Source organism: Ammospiza nelsoni, chromosome Z (assembly GCF_027579445.1).
Source record: "Ammospiza nelsoni isolate bAmmNel1 chromosome Z, bAmmNel1.pri, whole genome shotgun sequence".
Taxonomy (NCBI): Eukaryota; Metazoa; Chordata; class Aves; order Passeriformes; family Passerellidae; genus Ammospiza; species Ammospiza nelsoni.
The window spans coordinates 79,041,253-79,066,833 of record NC_080669.1 but is presented as its reverse complement, the minus strand read 5'-3'; the positions used below and the strand labels follow the sequence as shown (position 1 = coordinate 79,066,833).

The following is a 25,581-nucleotide window of genomic DNA, read 5'->3' as shown; positions in this document are numbered from 1 at the left end:
CATGTTGATGAAGGTTCACGAGAGATGTGGAAGTTTCTCAATGTTTTGAATTAGTTGCAAGAATTCACATTTACCTGAAAATAGATAATGTTGCAAGATAGGCATGCCTATCAGTTAATAAGCCATTCAGAGTTAAGAAAAATACTCAGTCTTTTTAACATAGCTGAAACCTGTCTGCATGTGAGCAGTGATGCCCTTGGAAAGTTACATCATTGATGAGGTTTACACGTTAAAGGTCAAAAGAAGAGTCTAAAGTGAAATACTGGGGTAAAAACCTGAGGCTAAGCCAAAATCATGTATGTTTTAGTGTAATATCTCACATTGTAGTCATGGACTAGCAGCTTGCTATGGTGCTAGAGTGAACAAAGAAGCTTGGCACAAAATGTATTCCTGCTGTGAAACTTGGCAGAAGAAAGAGATGGATGCAAACAGGAGGCACAGGGGAGCAGCAGTGCAGAATTGATCACCTGATGATGCAGGGTCACAGTGCAGGGAAAAGTCAGCTGCTGAGTCCTCATATCATGAAAAAGGAATTAATTTTAATCTCTTCAAGGAAGATTTGGAAGAAAAGCAGTGCAAGTAAAAGGATCTGCCTGTGTAAGCAATGAGAGGTAGCTTGGGAGAAAGCATTGAGCTGATTTTGGGAGAATTTAGTAAGTATTTTAAATACATAATTGTTGGCTGATCAGAGGTGGGAGTCAATTACTGAAAGATGGTAGTGTGGACGTAGGCTGTGAAGAGCCTTGAGAGTAAAGACGTGGACCCTACATTTCTCCTGATAAGGAAGGGGAACGGTGGTCTGTGGAGATGATCTCTGCAGAAACGTAGGGCCAGTGCTTTAGTGGTGTAGGTGTGTGGGAAGGGTTGTGTTGTGGAGGTACGGGCATTATACAGGGAGAAACTGCATTTTCCCAGCATTTCCTGGGTACAAAAACATAAGGAAACCTGGCAGGAGGAACAAGCTCAGCAGCAGACCCTGCTTTGTGGAAGAGAAATATTAATTTCTCCAAGCGGGAGCAGGGAAGGCTGCAGTTCCTGTGTAGCTCATTTGATCTTGTTTGAGTCACACTGTCAAACTCTTGGTGCTTTCTACTGTTATCTCATTGGGAATGTAATGTAACATGCTGCTATTGCCTTTGTTTATATCCAAGAATGAACAGATTTGCTCGCCTTGATTTTTCCCCTGCAAAGATGGAGTCTCAACTGTGATATGTTAAATGAAAAGGCCATGAGACATTGCTCTGTTTTTATTGCTTTGACAACAAAAAATGTTCAACAAATGGAAGTATTAATTAGAGATACAGAAAAATCTCTAGAGCCCCAATAGTCCCAACCTCCAAGAACTCCTGCCTGCTGCAAAAACCCTGTGTTGTGAAGATTTTGTAGCTCTATAGGTGCTTCATCCTCAACACTCTTGCATTCTGCAGACCTGCTTCATGAGTCCCTCCCATGCCTGGTGTGGTTACAGTGGTGAATTCAGACCTAACTGCTTTTTTTCCCCTTCCTTACAGAGCATGAGAAACACAGACTGTGCAAAAGTGCGGACTATATGAATTTACACTTCAAAGTGAAGTGGCTGTACAATGAATACGTTCGTGATTTGCCTGCCTTCAAGGGAAAAGTGCCTGAATATCCAGCGTGAGTGTTTTAAGTCTCCTGTAGTAAATCCCCACTATCTATTTCCTTTTGTTACCTTGGCGGTAGGGTGGCCATTTGGATCTCCTGTGGCTGCCTTCAAGATACATCGTTTCTTACCTCTCAGTTTTCTGTGTTTGTGTGCATGTTTTTCCCCTGTGGTGTTCTGTGCCACTGCCCCTCACCCAGCTCAATCCATTATTGTACAATATCTCCCAACATTTCCAAAGCTCAGCAATGGCATGGACAGACTTCACGCTACTCTGTGCCTGCAGTTTGGGCAGTTCTTGAATAGAAGATGTGTGCTTACCCATATGCTTTATGAATATATACTGTACATGGATGTCGTATGTACACACACAACAGGATTTGTAAGTAAAGATAATATTTTTCTTAGTAAGACTGGGTGGCTTAGTTGGAAGCTTCAGATAAGCTGTTGCTCTTGAGCTCTAAGCAGTTGTTTGCAGCTTCTAACTTTAAAAGAGCAACAATAGATTTCAGACCTGGAGAAGTTGTATGAGACCAAAAGGTTGTGAGAAGGTGTATGAGACCAGAAGGTTGTCTGAACAACTTGGGGAAAATGGTGTAGCTAGAGTCCCACCCCTGCCTCAAGCAACAGCAGGTATCCTGGGTCTTAGCAGTGTTTTATCTGGTTTTCAGAAGCTTTCAGTGATGTTTGCTTCACAATTCCTTTTATCCTGTGCTTCACTGTTACTCCTTCACTGGGTTTAAGGATTTAACATACACTCTCCTTTTCACCCCCTCCAAATCTTTCTTGCTTCAGTTTGAACTTGTTATAGCCTGTATATAGGCTGCACATAGAGAATAAATTGTTCTGCTTTACAGTAGTAAAATGCTATTCTCATGCTTCTTTATGGTCTTCTGCTGGTTCTTGTTTGTTCCTAGCTTTCCTTCTAAGTGGGGCTTACTCACCCTTTCAGGACAATTTGTGTCTGAACGTAACAGCTGGCTTTAAATATTGATGTTTCATCTAGACCTTGCCATGCATTGCCTTGCAGGCAGTGCTGTTGCTTTCATGTGTCATGTGCTGTGTTGAAAGCAACCTTTTTTATTTTCTTTTATTGAGAGATATTGCTGGCTAGTGGTGCTCCCAGTGGGCCACTGGCACCCTCAGCATTGTGCCCCACAACACTGCTCTTCCCACCCCGTACATGACTGTTCTGTGCTGTCTAAATGCAGCACTTTACCCCTCTTAACAAACACATTATTCCTGGACTGTGTTTCCCGTTTGGCACTTTGAATTCTCTTGCCATGCTGTTGTGCATGCAGTCCCTCAAGCCTGGTGCTAGCTGCATGCTAATCAGACTTGAGGCAGTTGGGCATAATTGCTCAGTGTGGGCTGTGGGCCTGATTAAGAAATCAGGTCAGCAAGAGACATAAGCTGCTCGCTGAGCAGGATGCTAGAGTGGCAGTCTCAGAAGCCCCTTTCTCTTTGCTGTGCCTCTGAGTCAGGGCAGTCTCATGCAAGCCATCAGATATTCTTAATCTCTCTTTTTCTCCTGTGTAATCAGGATAATGATGCTCGGTTTTGTTCTGCAGTCTGTTCTGCTCTGCTGGCCTTTGTGGTAGAGCTTCAGTGCTCATGTGCATTTGCAGCCACTGGCTTTGTTACTTCACCTCCTGTTTCAGTACAATAGCCACATTGTCAGACATAGGTGATGTTTATCTCAACTGTAACCTTCACCTCTCACAAAGTATCCCCCTGATATGAACTGTCCTTTGATTTGCTTCATCACAATTATTTTTAGCCACAGAACTTCCCTAAACAAAGGAGTCCACACATCAGGTTTGCATACTGGTAAACTCCTTAGATGAAACTAAATTGCTGCTCTCCAGACAATGGTTAGGCTGTTGATGCCTCAGGTTTTAGCTTTTATATTTTCAGATTCTGTACTGCTTTAGTGTGTAGATCTGAGGTTCATATTAGGGGATAGTAAGTTCTCTTCACAGAGTATGGAGACCAAACAATTCCTTTTCTTGCTGGGGACCAAGGACAAATGATCCAAATCTCAGGCCCCAGAGCACAAACAATGGCAGAATGAAGAGAAAAAAAAAAAAGAAGCATGGGACTTCATAACCTAAAGCTATAACTGGACAATTAACTCCAATATGCTAATGGACCAGAACTTCTAAAAGTGAGAGACCTTGTGACTGGTCTTTCATTTTATGACCATTTTGGGTTCATCTTGGGTGTAGCCTGGCTGGGCTCTTGCGCTGCCCAAGGTGTATCCATTGAGGCCTTTTAATAAATACCTACTTTATTCTTTAACTCCATCCAGCCTCTGTTCTAGATCAGCCTTTACAAGGCATTGCTGTCTGTCTACTTGTAAGGCAAAAGGCCATCCACAAATTCACTTTTCCAGTTTATAAACTCTGAGACACCATGTTCCTGGTAGCCTTGAGATATGATTGAACTAAGTGCAGGGTGCAAAGTATTGAAATTGAAGTTTTTATACTCCCTGTATTTTCAGAAGCTCAGAAGCATTTTCTGAAATGGACGTAGCTATATAACTAGGAGTGTATCTTCAAAATTTCCTGTCTGCCAGCTAAAAGCTGTGAAGTTTTCCTGAAAAACCCCAGCTTTTTAAGTGTGTAAATACGTGCTATGTTTAAATACTGATCCTAGTGTGCAGGTAGCATTGTGGATCTACTGGAGACTGCCTCCTCTCTGGTGGGGGAAGATATTCCTTCCTTTGAGATCCTGTTCACTTATTCTGGCTCTCTTCACCAAACACAGTATTTATTATTTTGCTCATAGGAACCCTACCTGCCTTCTTGCCTCCATTTTTGCTGAGGCACAGGGATTGTTCCTTAGATACTCACAGCAAATGAGCAAGATTAATTCACCTGCAGTGTGTGACCATGAGGGAGCCAGGCTCATGGCCAAGCTGAAATGGTAGCCTTTTGTGTTACCTCACTGTTGTGCAGCCAGGAAAGATGAACTTGCATTTAATCCTGAAGTGCTGCTGCCTTTCCCAGCAGGCAAGACTGAAGTGTATTATGTGCAGACCTTGTTTGAGTGTTTGACTGTGCCATCTGGAGCCAGGCTGTGCTGACCCCTGTGAGCACAGAATGTCTCTGAAGCAGCACCTTGAGCCACTGCTGTGTGTGCTGGTGGGTGAGTCATTTCAGTGTTTGCTTCCTGACCAATAGGTGAAGCAGAGAAAGGAGAAGATATTTGCCATATAACAACATTTCAAAGCTATTTCTGCATGAAATCAGGTTATTTTTATTCATTTCTGTGCTAGATAATTTTGCATATTGTTCTGGGTATGTTGCCTTCACAGTCCTCGGAGTCCCCTGACTTGCTCAGCGGCCCAAGCTGATAGTAAAAGAGGTATTTGGCCAAAGATAGTTCTAGGTCTGTGTTACAGCTCAAAGCATAGTTTGGCCCTGAATGTAGACATAGACTGGAAGTATTTGTAAATTATTTGCATCTCTTAGGATTTTGTGTCAGCCAGAGGACAAAATTGAGGCTGGTTTTGCAGATGTACTTACAGAATTTCCTGATCTAAGTGGTTCATTCAACATTCATAATAAACATCTTCCTGAAGGTAATGATTCCTTTTATTAGAGGGGGAAGCAAATACACCACTCCTACCCACCCAACAGTACAATTTTCTCTACCACCTTTGCTTAGACGATTTGGCAAGACAGTTAGGTATACCTAGGCACTTGATTTTGTGTAGCAACATATGCTATCCATAAAAATGGGCAGTGTTCTCAACAGCAAATGGCTCTTTCTTGTGAATGTGGTGCAATAACTAAGGATGAATGATAATCAGGAAGTTGCTCTCCTTCTCAGAGTGAAAACTGTGGCTTATGGCACAAGCAAGTAATCTTCCTTGCACGTTGACCTGTGACATGTGAAGCAGTCAGCAGCTCACAGCCTGGGAGCTGTGAAACAGGTGGAAGATGTATAGTTGCTTCCTTGTGAAGCGCCTGAGTTCCTTTGTAAGGCTTAAGCTGTTTAAAATACACAATTGCAGTTTAAAAGAAAACGTTGAAAGCTTGAGAAACTTGCAGCAGACTTCAACATATGCTGACTTTTAGGAGCCTGAAGTGCCATTCAAAAGGAATTCTTCCAGAATACAGGAAGTCCATATGTCTGTGACATTGTTCCACTGTTGCTGTCTATAATAAATAGGTCTACATAGAAAGGTTGCTGTTGGCATTTTAACAGTGTCAGTTACAATTTCCAATATTAGCATTGATGTGCTTTATATTTCAAAGTGTAGAGATTATTTAAGGCTATCTAGTATGCTCTGCCTGTGAATTTGCTCTTGATCTCCCTCTCATGTCTGGCACATGCTTTCATGTTCTTTGCAAACTCAGCCCACAATTAGCACAATCTCTATGAACACAGCTGCCTGTGTAGGGAAGGCTGTACTCTGTAAAGCTCATATAATAATCTTTTGTTTGGACTGAATTACACGTGAACACTTCTTTCTCTTGTTTGTGAATGCTGTTTAGTAATATTTGAAATGAAGATTTGCTTCAGCTGTGCTGTGTTGGCACTTGCATGCAACAACCTCTAGACAGACATATAAATAAGGCTGTAAGTGCTGTGTTACTGCTTAAACACAGGCAACAAAAACACACACACATCCTTTTGTACTCTGTGTGTCCCTTGGAGCCGAGGACAGAGCGACCAGCTGTCGGATCCCATCACTGAAGCTGCTTCTCAGCTTGCCTATTTTCACACTGCCTGTTTGGTACACCCAAGTGAGCAGCAGGACAGGTGCCTGTGGGTCTGGAGGTCTTCCTTGTGCTGTCTGGAACGTGGATGGAAGGGAAAAACATGACAAAGTGCTTTGAGGTGAAGCAAAGTTAAAAGGGAAGGTATCAAGAAGAGAACAGACAGGAAGAAGGACAAGAACAGCTCAAGTGATGGTAACAGGCCCTGTTAACTTGTGTAGAGGTGCAAATATATTTGGGAATTTGGACTGCACACATGGGCAGCAGCATTCAGACAGCAGCTTTCACAAGCCTTGCTGGGCTTAGGTGCTCCTCTTCCTGCTGTAACTTGCTGTCTTTGCTCCACTGCAGGTGGTTTGAGCAGTTTGTGATGCAGTGGCTGGATGAAAATGAAGAAGTTTCCTTAGATTTCCTGCACGGTGCTCTGGAGAGAGATAAAAAAGATGGGGTATGTAGGTCACTACTTGGTGCTACATCATACAGTGCACAGAACCAAATAAAACACTATAAATTCAGCTGTCTTATAAATGGAGGATGTGGTCCTTTTTGCTACCTAGACAACAGGGAAACTCATTTATTTTAGCACTTTACAGGTCACAGAGAACTTTTTAATAGCAAGGTGCATATCATTCATTTCTGTCTGTTCTGCTGCTGTTAATCTATCAGCCAGTGGTTTGGTGCTCTCTCAGCTCTCTCTGTTAGGAAGAAGTAATTGAAATTGAAAATTGAGGCACTTAGCAGGTACTTAGTCATGCAGTGAGAATGTGACCTTAATCCACTGACAGACCAATCTTACTCTTAATTTGCTGAGTATTGCCAATGCAGAGAAGAGCTTTCCTGTTATTCAGTGACTGTTGGTACTGTAGTCTGTGATACTCATGCAACATTCTGTTTAATAGCTAAATCTAAAAAAAAAATTAAAATAGCTCTTTACTCTCTCCTTCTTTCCTCATTAACTGGCAGGCAAACCATGCATTGCATTAAGGACCTCAACATCCTCATACATTTCCCTGGTGCTTGTCACGATCATAGTTAGTGAAGGACAGTAAATTTATAATCCAACCAAAATAGGCTATTTATCTCCTCTAGGTCTTCTTAAGAGTTTTTTACTAATTCTGAGGAAGATGTAGGTTTTGGTAAAGTTACTGTGCCTTCAGTGTGGCAGATGATGGAAACACCCATGGGTGGGTTTATTTTAGATCTTTCCATTTGACAATGATTCTCTGTGCTTCTCTTTTAGTTCCAGCAAACATCCGAGCACGCTCTGTTCTCTTGCTCAGTGGTGGATGTGTTCACCCAGCTCAACCAGAGCTTTGAGATCATTAAGAAGCTGGAGTGCCCAGACCCTGTCATTGTTGCCCACTACAATAGGAGATTTGCAAAGGTAATACCCTCAGCATCCAGATGTTTATCTTTTCTTAATGGGCTGTAAGAGAGTATGATTTTTTTTTTCTGCTTCCTGGAGTTCTTCTGCAGTGGTAGAGGACAAGTAACAGTGCTCATGTCTTTTCTTCACAGACTATTGGGAAAGTGCTGATGCAGTATGCTGACATACTCTCCAAGAGCTTTGAGTCCTACTGTTCCAAGGAGAAACTGGTGAGTTATGCTGAGCTTCCCTTTTCCCTCAAAGAATCATATAATTGTCCTGATGAAACCAGACACACACTGCACCTGACCGTGGTGATGGTGTAAATATTTTCAGTGTTGTTTTTTATCATCATCTGGATGCTTTTGAAGTTCAAATTCTGGCTTGGACCTAAAATAAAAACAGGTCCTGAAGATGATATGCAGGGCATGGAGACTGTCAGGTCCCCTCGAAATTACCTTCCACACTGTGTGGAAGTTTAATCACACACTGTGTGATTAAAAAAACCCAAAAGTGGGCACGATTGCTCTGTAGGTCTGGTACTTAGAGAGGTCTTTTCATCTGGGTATTCTGAAAATGGGAACTGACCATACCATTTCAAGCTGGAAAAAAATTTTTTTTTTTTAAATTATTTTTTAAAATACATGTGAGTGCTGAAATCTCTGCATGCAGTGCCTCCTACGTAACTCTCAGATCTGGTGGTACTTGGGAAAGGGTTTTGAGGCACAAAGTCTCCCACTGGTGACAGTGTGTTGGCATCCTGAGCAGTCACCTGCTTTTGTCCCTTCAGCCCTGCATCCTGATGAACAACATCCAACAACTGCGGGTGCAGCTGGAGAAGATGTTTGAAGCCATGGGTGGTAAAGAGGTAAGAGAACTCAGAGTCTGGGTGTTATCCTCATTCCTCTGCACTGTTGTTGCTGGGTTGTTTGAAGACTGCAGTCATGAGGAGAGCCTTGGGACACCTGGCACTGTGAGTGTGGGGAGACAGCCATGACTGAAGGCTTCCCGACACAATCTGTCATCAAATGCAGGAGCAAATATTTTGGAGTACAGAATAGCATAGAAAAGGAAAGAAAAGATTGGCTATTGTGTTCACATGGGCATGGCTGGTGGAGGTCTCTGTACTGTGGGCATTGAATCATTTTAGATGTCATATAAATGTGGGGCAGTGCCTTTAGCATGAAATGTCCAGTATGTAATACATTACAGACATGCAAATGAGTTCTCTGCTTGTGTTTTGAGGGATATTCAGATGTGTCCATTTGTTATGAGATGGTAATTTTTACAGAAATAATATTTTACTCCTCCAGGTCACTGTTTTTGTTCTGCTGTAATATATGTATATTTTTCTTTTCTCTTCTTTTTTCATTGCTTTTCAAGATTCAGGAAGATGAAGAAAAGCCTGCTGATGCTGATGTTAGGAAAAATTATTTTCTAGTGCATTTTCTTTGGTTGTGTTGTGATAGAATCTGTGCTATGACCTGTACGCCAAGAGAAACATCAGCTTTGCTGATGGACAGCTCAGTTTTTGCCTATATTGCTTTTCTAAATCTTGCTTGTGCTCAGTGGCAGAATTCTGTGAAGTGGCAAAAATCTCAACAAATAGATTTACCCCATGAGGCAAGGAAAACTGCTGTCATTCTTTCACATGTCACCTCAATAATCCTAATTTCTGAGTCCCGCATCAAGAACTAGCATTATATGCTTCCTGCTGTAATAGCAGCAGTAGCTAAATACTCATTTTTGGAAAAGAATAAACTTGTGATGAAATGTTTGCAAAGTGGCCTATAAAAGTTTAATGCCTGTGCATATAATTTCCCTTGAGGAATTAGTTTGCTACTATTTTCCGTAGTGGTAGCCATTAAGGAGGGTTTCCCTATATTTAAAACTGAAAATATCCCTTGATACTGTATTAAATAAAGAGAGTAAAAAGGTGTTTCTTGAGGTTATTGGCTACTGTCCCTAGACTAAATCTCTTCTCTGCATTCTACCCTTTAAAACCTTCCACTGGAGGTGTAAGTAAGGTAAAAAAGGGGTAATGAATCCACTGTGGAATCAAAAGACTGGAAGGGGAGAGAAACCCAGAGGGTGAAGAGTAAAACAGGAAGAAATGTGGCAAACACACTGAGAAGCTGGGTTTTTTTGGTTGTTTTTTTTTTCATTTTCTTTTCAAATGGTGCTTATTGCACTTCATAGGCCTGCCGCTGATCACCAGAAATAAATTGTGTTGTGTTAGGTGCCTGCACTATCTGCTGTCCCCGGGGGTTTCCCACTTGGTGACTGTGTAGTACATTGCTTCTTGACTCAAAAACTGCCAGGTTCTCTGTTTTGCTAGAGTAAACAAGGTCTTGTCCTAGTTTGCATAGTCTGTTGGCTGCAGATTGAACCTGACAATTGGGTAACAATAGGTGAGACAACAGTTTTGACAATAGAACTGACTGGAAATGCATCTGTGGGTTCTGTCCTCCTTCAGGAAGGACAGTTCTTAATTTCTGTGACAGATTTATTCCATGGTCATCTGTCCATGACACAGTAGCTTGCACAAAAGTAAACATTATTCTGACTGCTCTATGCAAAAAAAACTTCCTTGAGAGAGTAAGAAACTACCATAGTGGTGTGCCCTGGTGTTCAGCTGTTCAACTTCTTGTGTTCTCAAAGGTGTTCTTGAAAGCCAGGTACCAAATATTCTGTTGTTCCTGTGGCAGGTATGTTCCTTGTGCCATGTGTGCAGCCAGACCTTCAGACTGGTTTCAGTTACTGTGTGCTTGTGGCTTCATCTGCTTCTGGTTCCCAGATCCATCTCCATCTGCAGCTGTAGCTGTAGCACTGCACAGTTCTGGAAAGCTCTGAAATACTGCTGCTATGTGGTGTTCTTTGCCAGTGGGTCTAGAACACACCCCTAGGGAAATTCAGGTCACTTATTCCCTTTTGCAGTGATGGAAATGAAGGGACAGGGCTCACCTGTGGTCACCCTGCAGTGTAGTGGCATAACATGGAACACAAGTGCTTGCCCAATACTATTTATTGGGATTGGGCCCTGGATATAGTGCCTTTCTTTACACTCTCCTCCACCCCCTGCCCCCATTGAGTTATGGTACCTTTTCCCTCACTTTTCTTATTCTTTTCTAAACTGTAGTACTCAAAACAGGGCAAAAATTGCCCAGCATCTCTGAGTTTAATGTGAACATCATGTGGTCTGTGAACATTACTCCTCAGAAGCAGTAAGGACAGCCGCAGAGCTTTAGGAAACTCTCTTTGGAGGGATTCCCTTGGGTCGAGGCAAATATTTATAGAGTAAACACATATGCATACACAGAGAAAAATACCTTAAATAAATTTTAGGAATTAAGATAAATGCTTTTCTTTTCCTTCTGAGTTGTATTGATCTCATGGGATCAGAACTGTTTCATCATGACTCAGGAGCATTCTCAGACATCCCAAAGGCATGTGTTGGAAAGGCAGTGTTTATGAAGCGGCAGATAGCATTAAAAGCGTAATGAAAATTGTGAAACTGGGGGTGAGTCCTGGGTATCTTTTGAAACCTTTTATTTCTCTGAACCATCTCCAATACAGCAGCAGAGCAGAGATTATAATTTAGGTCTCTGCTGGGATGGGCTACACACATTCAGTGGTAGTGTTTGCCTGAACTTGGCCCCATTTATTTAATTATTCATACTTTACCTAATAAAACCTAATGTGACTTGCATTTTCTACCCACCTCTGTGGTTTTCCATCAGACTTCAGCCTGCAGTCCATAATTTTGCTTAGCTTTTCATGAGTAATGAACTCATGGCAGTGAAATTAAAAGGTGCTGTACTGCATTGCACACTGCTGGAGTCTACATGTAGTGTGAAAGACTAGTTTAAAACATTTCTACACCTTTTTTCTGCAAGGGAAGCATGTGAGCTGAGTATCAGAGACAAGCACTGCCTAAGGAACCCAAGGAATTAGCTGCTGAGCAGCAGCATATTGTCATCATACAATTTTCATGCCTTTGGCTTAAAACTAATCTTCACAATTAAAGCTTCGGGAAACTCTCCTCTTAATGCTTTGCAAGGGTGAGCCCACATTTTAAATCCTGAGTTCACCACCTGAATAACAAATTGCGGGACAGCTTAGAAACATCCAAGACTTACATAGAAATATACTCAAAGGATTTGTGATATCTAGTGTTTGCTCCTCTTTAGCATCCCGCATGCCATAGTAAGGCTGCCCTAGTGTTTGAGAAGTTGGCAGCTATTGTTTGGATTCAGTGCTCCATGTTTCTTACTCTTGAATCCTGTAGGAAAGTGGGGAGATGCCTGAAAATTCAGTGCATGTCCTTAAAGGGGAGTTGGAGCTGCTGAGCTCCCAGGGGCTGGTGGAGGGAGGCAGACCAAAAATCAGCAGCTTCAAACTGGAGGCAGATGAACTCCATAACTTGCTAAAGCTAAAATATGTTAGCAGGGCATAATTCTTCAGCTGCTGATATGCCAGATCAGACCTGATGATTTCATATGGTCTCTGCCTTTTATAGACAGGAATTGATTAACATCTTTAGCTTTCTAGGAGGCAAGAGTCATGTCTCTCCACCTACACCACTTACAGAAAAGCCTTCCAGTTCTGGCCACTCGCACTTCACCAGTGTGTGCGGAAACCAAAGAAGAACTAATTCCATCTCCTGGAAAATTTGGAAGCTCATCACTGCAAATTCTCAGGCCCAGGGGTTCTTTTTCATGCATGAGGAAAGGATGAGAAGATCATCCTAAATTCAAGTTGATAGTGCTTTGGTATAAATGCCACCATTCAGATGAGCAGAGGACTTGAGGTTCCAGCTCTAAATGGGTTCAGATGAGACTTTGAGGCCCAGATTCTCTCAAAAGCCAAATCCCAAATATTTTCAGCAAATTAACGGAGACTTGATTTCTTCCCTGCAGTTTAATATGGGATTAGCTTTTCCCTCTTTGCACCTCACTTTTCAGCATCACACATTTAGCCTCAGACACAGAACTGTAGCTATGCCAGACATTATTTCTACTGGAATTGAAACATTTCCTCAGAGATCAGAAGCTACCTCAGTGTGGCTACTGGCCCATGTTTTGCACAGAGAACTTTTCATTCTTCCTCTGAGTTATCTCTCATATACCCACAGAATAGAGATCATAAGCCTTCTGAGAGAAATGGATGTGGATATGACATGTGGCAGTGACCCAGCTGCCTAATCCTGTTTTCTGCTATACCAGCCAGATTTATCATGCAGTCCAAGTACATTTCCTGCTATCAGTGATAGCTGATATGCTTAAAATTCATTGACTGAGCAGCAACAGCAGCACCATTGTGGGTTCATTTAAGCACTCTTATCAGTGCTTCACCACATTGGCCAGGTTTGCAGTTAATACCACATGCTGCAGTACTCAGTAACTGACATGTGATTTATGTGTGGGAAACAGCAGTACACACCTACCAGCACCTTCCTAATGAACTTATATCACACTCAGATAATTCCCCAGACTTTGCTTTTGAGCCAAAGCAGGCCAGTCCCTAAGCATTAACCATCAGTAATGTGTTATGTGGAGTCCTTGCTCCCTAGAAGCAGTTGCTGACAAGACAACAGCTTTTCTAGCATGACAGGGAACTTAGAATGCTTACTACCAGGGTTTGGCTTCTTGAGAATGAGGCTGGGCACCTCAAAGTTAGATGTGGGCAGCTGTCTTGCCAGTTGTACCCAGAGAGCTGTGTGTGAGCTCGTGTTCTGGAGGAGTGAGAGTTCTTTACCACAGACAGTGGAGCTCCCCTTGGCAAAGCGTTGTGTCATCTGTCTCTTCTTGCAGTACTGAGACAACAATGCATTTGCTATGAGAATGATCAGTTTGCAGTGAAATATAACAGTGAGGGGAAAGCTTCGAGGTAGCCAGGGAGCTCTCCAGGCCACCTCACAGTAAAATAAATCATGGACTGTGCAGTTCACGAACCAGGGCAACAAGTTGTTAATCCTGACCTCAAACATCATCTAGGCTCTGCATCTGATAGCTTATAATGAAGTAGAAGTGAATAGTGAAGAATAATTGTCTTGTGCCAAATTCTTCTGGCTTTTTTTTTCCCCTGACTGGAAAAGCAGTTAATTGAAATGTTTTGATGAATCATGAACTGGTCCTACCTCAAATCTGTCAGAAATGGCTGAAATCAGAGGGCAATTCAGTGCCATTAATAGTAGAGCAAATCAGGCAGCTTGTGACTCACTGTGCCTTTACGCAGTAGGAGGGAAGGATTAATGTAAGGGCAAGAGAAACCACCACCACCAAATGCTGTTTTTATTTTGTTACCTACAAGCTTGGCTAGAATGAATGCTGATTGTCATGACATTAGCTTCTTTCTGCCGTCAGAGCGCAAGAGTGTTGCAAAGATGATAGGAAAAGAAATTTAATAAAGGAAAAATAATCAGAGGCAGGAATGCCTAAAGTTACAACGCCTAAGTAATCATCATTTGCTTGATTGTTGGGTCTTACTTTAATTACTTTTAAAATTCTGATCCAGAAGTTTTATTAGCACAGGTTCAAATGCATAATAGAGTCAATTTTCCATGCCAGCTTACAACAGGAAAATGAGCAGATCAGATTCCAAATCCCCTAAGGCTCAGCTTTCTCTGACAGATGCTGAAGCAATATGAAGAGGGCTTCAGCACTGATTTTAGAGGTGGGAACTCCTGTTGTGTTCAAATCCTGTATAGATGGATATACCATAAAAGTCTAAACTGATTTTTAACCACAGTACTGGTACCTGGCTCATTACATTCCTGAAGAGATGCTCTGCCTAGGAGGAAGCTTTTTGTTTTACAAACGTCTTGTTTGCCTGCATACACAGGCAAATCTGTTTTACAAGTTACTTTTTATGAGCAAATGATGCCAAAGCATTCATCCTGTGTTGCTAAGTGTACCCACAGGTATGTTGCTCAGAAGTGGCTTGTTTGAGGCTGGAGGGGTGATGGCTGGAGGGGAGCTGGAATACAAGACTCTGCAAATAATGTTCAATTTAAAAACAGGTGGCTTTGCACTGATAAGAATGGAGGAAGCACTTCCTGACAGAACCTGCTAAGGTGTCAACAGCATTCATGTAGTGCTTGGGGAACTTGTTTTTTGTTTTCCTCTGAACACTTGTGTACAAAAAGCTGTCTGGTTCCATGTGCGGGTAGGGCTATGTTTGCTCAATACTAGTAGCTGAGATTTTACTTTCCAAAAATGATCAACAAAAGTGTACAACAGCTCCTGCCATGATATCGTGGCCAGATTTTCAAAACAGCTGGGGTCCAACCTTCTGAAAGCAGTGACTGAGTCAATCTTCAGTTAAAACACTTGATGGCAGGAAGGAAGGTGAAATAGCTTCTTTCAAGATCATACATGGAGAAATGCACAAGTAGTAACAACCAGTCTGCAAAGCCCTGTGTCCTTCTAGACTCAGAGGGGTGACATGACCTGTGAGCCCAGGGCAGAGCACAGTACTTGATGGATTCTCAGCCCTACATACACTCTTGGCCACAGGGAGTTCACATTCCCTTTCTTCCTCAACTTCACAAACATCAGTAAGGATATTGAAGGGTTATAGGAGCCTGGGGAAATTACTTGCTGCTTTTTAGGCATATATCTGCTGACTGTTCCACAGCTTCTGTAGCAGCAGCAACACGCAGTGGAGGAGAGCATCCTACCTGGCAGAGTCCAGTGGGGATAGTTCACCTGCTTATTAAGTGTAGCCTCAACAGTGAAGGGAAGCACTGCAGAGGACAGCAGACTGCCCTCTGTGTTCAAACTTAAATGCTTTTTTTTTCATCCACAGTTGGATGCAGAAGCAAGTGACCATCTCAAAGAGCTCCAGGTGAAGCTGAACAATGTTTTGGATGAGCTCAGTGCAGTGTTTGGTAACAGGTCAGTACTACAAAGTCCTTGTCTTTGAAGCATTCCTTTCTTTTATCTAATCTCATTTAGTCAGGTTACAAAAGAAAAGAAACTCCTGTGAACTGCATTGTATTTTTCTTTTTTTCCTAAATTTATGGCCTTTAATATACAGAGACTATCTATAGAAGTGAAAAACATTTTTGAAGTATTTCTCTTCCTGTATTTCTCTGCTTGGAAATGTAGCACAGAGATCTCTCAACTGTGAAATGTTATTTGAATTACACAGAGTGATTTTTTTTTCAGTAAGTAGTTCTTGTAACAGAATTTCCTGCTCCTTTACTGCTCAAAAAGCAGTTTCCAGCTTAGCGTTTATGGAGCAGCATTCTTGTTTAAACATTCTGCTCTAAATGTATGAAACAGCTGACTGATTTCTGATTGTTAAATGAATAATGGAATAAGAAGGAAACAGGTTTAGAATCTGAGATTGGCCTGTTCTAAAGCTTCTGCAAATGTTATCTAGTGTTTCAGGGAGCTGTCTTAAGCATTGCCAGAGAAATTGATGAGAATTAAGTTTTATTGCAAATCATGTTTTCATTTACCTGAGGATAAAATGAGCTCAACATTATAAGACTTTAGTAGTGAACTACAGAGCATATCAGTTAAGTGAAATCTAAAATACAGAACTCCTGACTGATTTTTGAAAACAACCACTTCCCATTACAAACCCCATTCATTTCATGTTGTGCTGCATAACAGGATTAATGCAGGCATGAACTGTAGTGTAGCTTGAACATGGGCTAGGCAGAGAAAATTGTACCAACCTGGCCTCCTGGGGTTGACAGGTTTGCAATTCATATGGCTAAAAAATCATAGTGGGATTTGTCAAAAACTGTTTGAATTTCACCACACAAAGCTAAGCAGGGAGATGAGTGAGCAGTTCCCATGGCCAGTAATGAATGCTACAGCAAGAAATGGAAAGACTCAAACTGTAACTGAATGGAATCAGCAAAGTTCATAATTAGGCACAGAGTGACTGAGAAGTAATGATTAGGAGGTGAATTCTTTTAATCTGAATATTGTCTCCATGGTGCCATTGCTACAAAACAATTTGGGGGCAATCTTGACATATGATAATATGATTTAAAGAGATTATCCAGTATCAGTGTACATACTGGGGAGTGTTTTAGAGAGATGAGTCAGCCAGAGATGCAGCCAGTCAGATGTCTCAGGTGCTTAATTTATTCTTTAACAGTCTTAGAGAGTGAAAAGTAGAGCTGCAGTTCACTATACAAGCATGATCTCCTAAAGGATAGAAACTTAGGAGATAAGGCAGATATCTGCAATATTTTGTGCAGAGTCTGTAAACAGGTACTCTTTCATCTCCGTGCACACCTGACACTGCAGATCTTAACTCTTCTTCCTCTGTGTGAGATTAGCTGTATTTGATGAGAAGGCAGCACATGTCCAGAGAGCCTCACTACCCTTGTGCTGAGAGAGGATTTCATCTGGACACAGAAGCATTTTCTACTTTGAGGGGAGATAAGTCTTGGAAGGATTTATCCTTCATGCAAGGCTAGCTCCTGTTTGTTCTTGGAGGCTGTAGGAGTGAAGGAAGGAATTCCTGGAGGAATTAGGGAGCAGCAGGGCCTGTCTGACAGCATAGGTGAAATTGTTTTTTTAGCTTGCTGCTGCCAAGGGCTCCTGTTAAGCTGTACATTTACACAAGCTTCACTTTCAGGTGAACCTGTTGCCACAGTAACTGATCTGTTATTTTTCATAAAATTGGCAACCATTTTCACTCATAGCACATTTTATCCATGAGGCCATTGTTATTTTCCATCCTTGACCTGGGGGGTTTAAAGCATCTTGAAGCAAGGCCCTGCAATTGATGAGGCAGTGGGAGAACTGTGGGGTGGGATTGGCTTGTGACAGAGCAGGAACTGTTAATGGCACAGGAAATTTTTTATGCTCTTTTATTTGATGTGGCTTAGGTCTCTGGTTAAGCTGACATTGCAGCCACAACTGAGTGCTGCAGGACTCTTTCTGCTAGAAAGAGGGCACATGGGAGACAGCTCTGGATTTTTTCCAGGGAGAGGCAAGCTAGAATTGAGCAAGAAGGACCACGAGGCTAGAGGTAGCAGAGCAGGAAAGGTGACCAGGTGGAGAAGGAAGGTGAGAGTCATGGGACATTCACACCCAACCCATAGCTGTCCTGGTGAAGTTCAGGTCATTTATGCAGATGTAAAGCTGGCTTCCAAACTTTTGTACCTCCTCTTAAATCTTTACCCTAGCTCCTAACACTGGCTTCTCTTCCTGGCTTCAAACCTCTGTGCCATTAATGGATAGTTAAATGTCACTTGTAGTGCCTGTTGTTAGTAACTGTTCTTTTAAATGTCAAAGCGTTTTCCTTTATTTGCTGAATTGATTAGTTGTCAGCTCTGCTGATCTATTCATAATTTTTAATCATTGCATTATTTAATTTTGAATCTCCTCTTAGCAGTAAGAGGTGGAAGAGTAATTGTGGTTTAATACCTTGTGTGTCACTTCGTTACAGGGAGACTGCACTTTGCACAGCTGGGCCCCACATCCCAATTTGACATTTGGCATGGGCTGTATGGCAGTGGACTGGTTTAAGCTGGTGCCTGCCTTCAGGCTCTCTCTGTTATTTTAAAGACTTAAGCTATGATGGGTCATAACTGGATTTCTGCTGATGGACTCCTGGGTGCTCAGAGCAGGGCATGCATTGTCATTGCTCCATGTGATATTCCAGTCTCTGTGGTGGAGAAAGCAAAGGGTGCAGCAGGGTGCTTTGAACTAGGGATAACAGTGTTTCTTGAGGTCAGAAAAGGATCATTTCTTGCTGCAAGATGAATGAACAAACTTCTCTCAAATATACTTGTGTCTCCTGTTTAGAGGTGGTCAGCTGTGCGTGGGTGGCGGGCATAAGGAACTGGAGATCATGCCCCTTGGTAACAAATACAGTAAGGAAAAGAGCAGCAAGTCTTGTGAAAGAAAAGTGTGAGACTGAGTGAACTTGAAATTTTTTACCTTGTATTTCTGCCTCTAATAATTGTTTTTGCCTCTCTCCTATCTGTGCAGCTTTCAGACACGGATTGATGAATGTGTCAAGCAAATGTCTGATATCCTCTGTCAAGTGAAAGGGACAGCAAATTCTGCTGCTAATGCCAGAAACACAGTTGCACAAGATGCAGATAATGTCCTGAGGCCACTGATGGACTTCCTGGATGGAAAGTAAGGGAGTGTTCAAATATATGCTACACATACAGTTCATTGGATTGGAACAAGAATGAGACAGAGGGGAAAATAGCTCCATTTTCTTGGATTGTCACTGAGATTTCCAGTCTCCAAATTTTCAAGAATAATCAATAGCTTTTCTTCCCATATCTGCTTCTCACAAGCCATGGATGGGCTCTTCATCCTCCGTTCAATCCAGTTATGACCCAAAGCACACTCCAGTTATTCTTTCTGCCTCTGGCAATTATAGCAATCAGCAAAACACACTGCTGATCAAGGAATGAAAAAGACTGAAATTCTAAATTTTCTAGCTGTGGGTTTTTTCTACAGAGATTTTATTGTATCCAATTAACAAGCATATTGCAAACAGTGCTTATGTACTTGATATATATTCTACTCATATCACAGTCCTGTCAGACGTGTATTCTAGTCATATCTGCTGCTGCTGTTCTGACTAGCAAATAAGCTTCTGAATGATGGGACGTGAACATGGTGGATCCATTGCTTTAATTAACTGTTGCATTAGTGCCATGCAGCATGATTCAGCTGGACAAGTTAAATGTTCAAGCCAAGTCTTGAACTGCAAAGAGAAACAGTTTTTTATCTTTGTACAAGCTAAGCTTAATGCTGATGCACATCAGTTCTTCATTTAGTAAGGGATGACCAGCAATTTTCATAATAAATGCTGCAAGAGATATGAAGCTTTACAAGTTTAAAACATAAGGGGTTTGGTTGCTCTTAGTGCTGATTATCCTATCTTTTTTTGGGTCACTGTGTTCTAAGTGACTCTCTGCAGCAGTCATTACATCTAGGAGCCTTCTCATTTGATCATTTTCCATGCCTGCCTTCATGAACCCCAAAAATCCATATTCCTTTGTACCATTGGGAATGTGGTTTGCTACAGGCTTGCCATCCAGCTGTGGAGCAAGTAATCCACGCTTGGATTATTTTCTTCCCTCCTTTAGAGAAGGAGTGTATCTTTTTAGTGCCTCCTGCATCCCACCCATGTCCCTGTTTGTTTTGTTCATTTACTGTCTAACCAGCTGTGGGAAGAAGGGAAGTTGGGAGAAGAAGTTACACAGTGGAGAGGAGTCAGCTGTCTTAGTGGTACTGGCCACAGAGTTCCTGTTCATAGTGCGATCAGTACATGCTGAAGTTCAGCAAATGTTTCAAAGAAGATTCTAGCACTTTTGGCCTTTTTTATTGCCTGTACAACAATAAAGGAAGAAAACCTAGGGAAATAAAGCTCCTTGTGTTAGAGCAGATAAACACATGGCAGGTGATTGGTGAATGCAGTCATGACAAAATATGGAGTTGTCTAAGAAATATTTTGGGGTGGTTTTAGAGGTGAAAGATTTAGCAAACTTCAGCAGCTTTCAGAAGCTATGCAAGAATTTCTGCACAACACTCTGGGAGGTGTTAATTTAGGCATTCATCAAAAATCATTATAGTAACCCCTTGAAGCTTAAAACATACCATTCTATATTTATAATTTTTTTCTGTATACTCTATAAACCAAATATGTCTTCTTAAAGGGATCCTCTTCAATGGTAACTGCTCTTATTTGGATCATATGTACTATTCCAATTATTATTATATGTATTATTCTGCCTATCACCAAGTGACACCTTCTGTAATCCCCAGGTCAAGAAACAGAAATTATTGAGATCAAAAATATCAATCATCCATTTTGTGGTTTTAGTGTTTTTAGTGCTAGAACTCCAACAGTGAGGACACATTCTATGCTTTAGAAAAGGGAGTATTTTTTTACCCTTAAAGCAATTGTTACGAGACACTGCTTTGGATAGGGCACTGAATCTTCCATATGCAGCTCCTTTTTCAATGCGTATTGTGCTCTTTGAACTTACTCAGTTCTTGCTCTTTCCCTGCAGCCTGACACTGTTTGCAACTGTGTGTGAAAAGACAGTGTTGAAACGGGTGCTGAAAGAGCTCTGGAGGGTGGTAATGAACACCATGGAGAAGCTGATTGTGCTGCCTCCTCTTACAGACCATACGGTAAAGCTTTTTATCCTTCCTGACTCATACCAGAAAGTGTTGCCATTGCCTGTGTAACTCATCCCCCTGACCTGGTGAGTCATCCATCCAGGTAAATTTGTCTGCATGTAGCCTGCCTGAGGATGGAAAAACATGTCTGTAAGTTGGTAAAGAAAGGGAGCATCTCTATTTATGGTAGGGCTTCAAGATACAGAGCACGCTCTAGAAGAAAACACAATTCAAAATCCATGATCCAAAAGGAGTTTCTGTCCAGTGTATCAGTTTGCACTGATTAGTGTTTCGCAATCCTCTAAGGAGAGCTGTCTGTGTATGTGGGAATTATGGAACAGTTAGGCTTCATGGCCTTATGTCATGACCTGCAGCCACTTTTGCCCTATCATCTGTTAGCCCGAGTCTCTCTCTATAGATGTGGTTGATTTCAGCTTGATTTTTAAAATCAACCATCCCCCATTTTACCCCCACAGAAGGTTTTAACGCCAGGATTGGCTGGCAGGATTTCTCTGTGATGCTGGGAAGTTGGAAGTGAGTCCAGATAGTTTTTCTTCAAAGGCAGTCTTTTATATAATTGTTCAGCTGTGTGGACATGCTGGATGGATGTGTGTTGTGAATGTAGTGCTGCTTTTAACAATGGAAGATTAACTCCTCCCCAGTTCTGAGAAACCAGAGAAACTGATTAAATGTCAGTCATGCATGCCTATCTGCTCTGGGGGATGACACTCAGTTGGAAGCAGTGTGAAGTTTGGGATGTAACCTCATTATTTACAGATGATCCAAAACCTCTTTTCATCTGGCTGTTAGAGTGAACTTGCAGTCTGTGGTTCAGTTATGCAGCCTTACTTTTCTCCCAGTGGTGGGTAGAACAATAGTACTTTTCACTATTCAGCAGTTCCCTCACATATCTGCACTGGGATTCTTGGGTTGCAGTGTCCAGGGAAGTGATGCAAACCTGCCTCTTACTATAAGTGTCTCTTGCTCTGAGAGGGAAGGCCGTTGTCTCTGGCCTTGATGATGATGATTTTAAATAGAACTGCTGGGATGAAGTGCACTGTTATACCTACAACCATTAAATTAGCATGAGGTGTAATTTGCTGAAGACTGCTCTCTCTGAGCTCAGATTTGGAGTAATCATTTCTGCTTGCCTTTATGATTTGTAAAGAAGAAAAAGCAAATAAGTTTACGGAGGTGAAATTTCTTTGTCTTGGTTGAATTTCTTTTAAAAAGGAGTCTTTGGGGGCAGGTGCTAAAATCATCATGTAGAAGCAGCATTAACATAACCCATTTGGAAAGGAATCACTGAGATCAAGGGCCTCAGAACTAGGGAGGAGCTGTTTGAGCTTTATACTTGCTAGTTTTGGATTTCAAAGGCAGAGTAGGAGAGTGATTCAGTACTTGTATCATGAAGGAGGCAATAACTGTGATCAGCCAATTCTTCCAACCTGCAGGATATTGCCATAAGCCACTTAAAGTTTTTTTCATAGTTTCTTGGTGCCATCATTTCAGTTTCAAATGGAGAAGCAAATTGAAGCATATACTTTCTTGTCTGAGATAACACAAAATGCTCATAGCTGGATTTCTTGGTGTCTAATTAGCTGTATGGTAGCAAGGAGGCTGATCTAGTCTAAACTGGAAATGAGCTGCTCTTCCAGAAAGATGGTTACGAACAATGCAGTGATTAAAGTGGCCTTGTCTGCAGTCCTTGAGCAGGGCACTGGTGGTGAGGCTGGGTGAGCTGCAAGGACAAAGAGCTGCTTCCACTGTTCTCTGGGGCATAGCCATTTATTCTGTCACCACCAGATTTTCATCATTCAGTGAAGGCTAGCTGGGCAAGGCAAGGAAAATTTTGGGGCTGCCAGCATGGGCAGAAGCAGTACTTTCTTTTTGCTCTTCTACTTCTGTGCCAAGCCACTCTTAGCTAATTTGGCTTGCCTTTTTTTTCTTTTTCCTTTTTTTTTGTTTTCTTTTGCAAGAACATCAGACACAAATAGCCTCGGGCACTGTAACACACTTTCCTCCCAGCCCTTAGCAACAGAATGCCCTAGTGGAGCCTCTCTGTGTTTGAAAGACCACTGATGGGGATTTCCATCCTAAAACTCATGTACAGCCCTTAAGAAGTAGCAGATATTCATGACAGAAAAGAATCTCTTTTATGGAATATTTTATCTTCTTTCTGCAAAACTGCTGGAGGTGCAGAAGTCTTTTTTAAAGATGGAGGTCATGGAAACCTTCTAGGTAGAAGGTTCCCGTCACCCTGCAGTTTGCCTCACCTCTCACTTGCGTGACCCTGCCTCTGCACAGTGCTTAAATACCTCTCTCCACACTTAACAATTCCACTTAAATCCGCTTCTGGAAGATTCTGTGGTGTGGGGCTCAGGTGAGAAAGTGTTAGCACTGTGAGCGATCCAGCGGGGACAGGGCAGTTTTACAGCCTCCCACTCTGACGACCTGATCTGCAGCTCCTTCATGGCTTCCAGATGGGTGACTTCTCTGAGCATTCTCTGCCTGTGGCTTGTGAGATTAGCGGCAATATGATCCCAGTAACTCACCAAGTAATTCACACCTCACTAATTTTAAGATCCAGCATGTAATTAAACACCTTCTGTCTTGGTTGAGTGGATATACACTCTGGGAATCTGTATTTTGGGGTTCAGTGCACAACGCTCGGTGATATTAACAGAACAGTTATACATTTCTTTCTCAACTGCTTACGATGAAACTGTACCATGCCATCAGTGACTAGTCGGGTGAGAGAAGAAGTGCTTAGTTTACACCCAGGTGATTCCTTTGGAGTCTTTCCTTTATTTATTTCACATAGTACCCTGCAGCCATTCACGTGAGGCTCTGTTTGTGCTTGCTCCTGCTGTACTTTTTTCTACTTGTCAGACTTGTCGTCACTAAATGAGAACATCTTCCAGGATAAAAACTAAGTTTTCTTTAAGCTGAGGACAGAATTTGCATTTGACTTCCAGACTGCCTATTTTTCAGGCCCCTCTGCCTGAGCTGCTCCAGAGCTGTGTGGTGGAGGAGAGTGTGGCTGTAAGATGTTTACTGAACCTTTCCAAACTTCTGTTATTTTAAATGCATCCTCTCCCTTGTGCTAGCTTGGAGCAGAAAAGTTGAAGGCTGCCTCTGTGAGGAGAAAAAGCTTTCTTAACCTTGAATAAAATTATGGTCTGTGAACTGCATATGTGCCTAGTTCTCTGTACTGACAGGTAATTATTTTCCTCTTTTCATCCCCACTTTTAAGCTTATTTTGTCAATTTTTGTGGTTTAATACACCACAACAACTAAAATATAGTTTTATCTTAATGTGTGCTAACAGATGTTGCCAGATACAACAGCGTTTTTAAAATGAACTTAAATGTTGTTAAATTATCAGATCTCATTGTTGTCGAACATAGGAATTACAAAAATATGGGAAATAAATGTACAATGTGAGATAAAACTTCCTTTCAGTGTTGCGTTTCAGAAAAATAAGCATCACATATAATACAGTTTCCAAAAAAGGACTGGAATCCAAAAAACTTGCAGTAGGGTTTTGTTTCCCAGCTTTGTCAGCTGAGCAGTAGGACAGTTAAGCTTTGAGGGTTTGAGTCAGTTGGAGTGTAAATCTGTGCCATCCTCTTGCTTCCAACAATTAGACTTGAGTCAGCAGATGATTTTTCTCTGCATGCTTTCACTGAAGGCACAAAAAAGCACCAGAACCTTAACAAGGAATTTAAAATCTCTATGTGGTGGGACTATAGGTGTGTTTCTTGTGTCTGAAGAGTTTACAAAAGTAACATCATGGAAGAGCAAGGAAAACCAGCATGAGGGCTCCTTCCCTTTCCAGCTGTGCTTGCTGCAGAGCTGCGCATGATTCATGATAAGGATTTAATTTCCTCATATTCTATCCTTGACATTTTAATCAATTCCATTGTGGGCAGCTTTTCTCAAAGCTACCTGATAATTTAAGTTCAGTTGTTCTCACTCTCTGGCACAACTGGAATAAGTGCTGTCTGTAGAGCTTTGTGATACGTTTTCCATCATAAATAACTTCTCTGAGGAGTATGGCATCTTGTTTACAAGAATGCCATTTGGCAGAGGAAGGAGTTGTCCAGATTTTCATTAGATGTTGCCAGCACTGATGACAAACTCAGTGTAACAGCAAAATAGTTTCTCCTTGCAGATGCATTGACAGAGATTGGCACTGATTGACAAGGATTTTCTTAGCGTGCAAGAGCTGGGAGTTATCTGAGCAGCTTTGTTCCACGAAGCATGTCCAGTCACAAGCTATTGCTCAGTGTTACTGACCTGCCCTCCTTAGAAGCTTGAGGCAGGAAGACTACGTGCCTGAGCTGGTTAATGTTGTTGTTCAAATGTATATTAAAAAAAGTGTCCAGTGAATGCTGAAAATACTGAATTAAGAAAGGTTGATGTTACTGTGTTTTGAGACTACTCCCTTTTTCAAAATTCCAGATACAAAAATGTTTTCATTTTTGTTTACTGCATGGTCAATAGACTCAAAAACCTTAAATTTTAAGACCCTGTAAGTCAACAGATTTTCATGGCAAATTGTACACAACAGCAGGCACATCTGTTGGGTAGAAGAGGCTGGTGAAACCCTGTATTCAGGTCGGTTTTTTGGCATGACCCACAGTGAAATCTCTCTGTTGCTGCTGGTGTGCAGTCATGCTCAGCCCTCCTTGCTGGAAATACATGGAAATTTGTGCTCTTTCAGATTAG

The 25,581-nt window shown here is 41.8% G+C and overlaps 1 protein-coding gene across 1 annotated transcript in view; it reads left to right on the top strand.

Annotated features, from left to right (window-relative positions):
* UNC13B (unc-13 homolog B) overlaps positions 1-25,581 on the top strand; it is a 206,604-nt gene that overhangs the window by 163,823 nt on the left and 17,200 nt on the right. The window contains exons 26-33 of the mRNA XM_059492372.1: positions 1,512-1,638; positions 6,706-6,802; positions 7,595-7,738; positions 7,873-7,950; positions 8,511-8,588; positions 15,530-15,618; positions 18,688-18,840; positions 20,736-20,859. Coding sequence (XP_059348355.1) covers positions 1,512-1,638; positions 6,706-6,802; positions 7,595-7,738; positions 7,873-7,950; positions 8,511-8,588; positions 15,530-15,618; positions 18,688-18,840; positions 20,736-20,859 — 890 coding nt within the window. The remainder of the gene's footprint in view (positions 1-1,511; positions 1,639-6,705; positions 6,803-7,594; positions 7,739-7,872; positions 7,951-8,510; positions 8,589-15,529; positions 15,619-18,687; positions 18,841-20,735; positions 20,860-25,581) is intronic.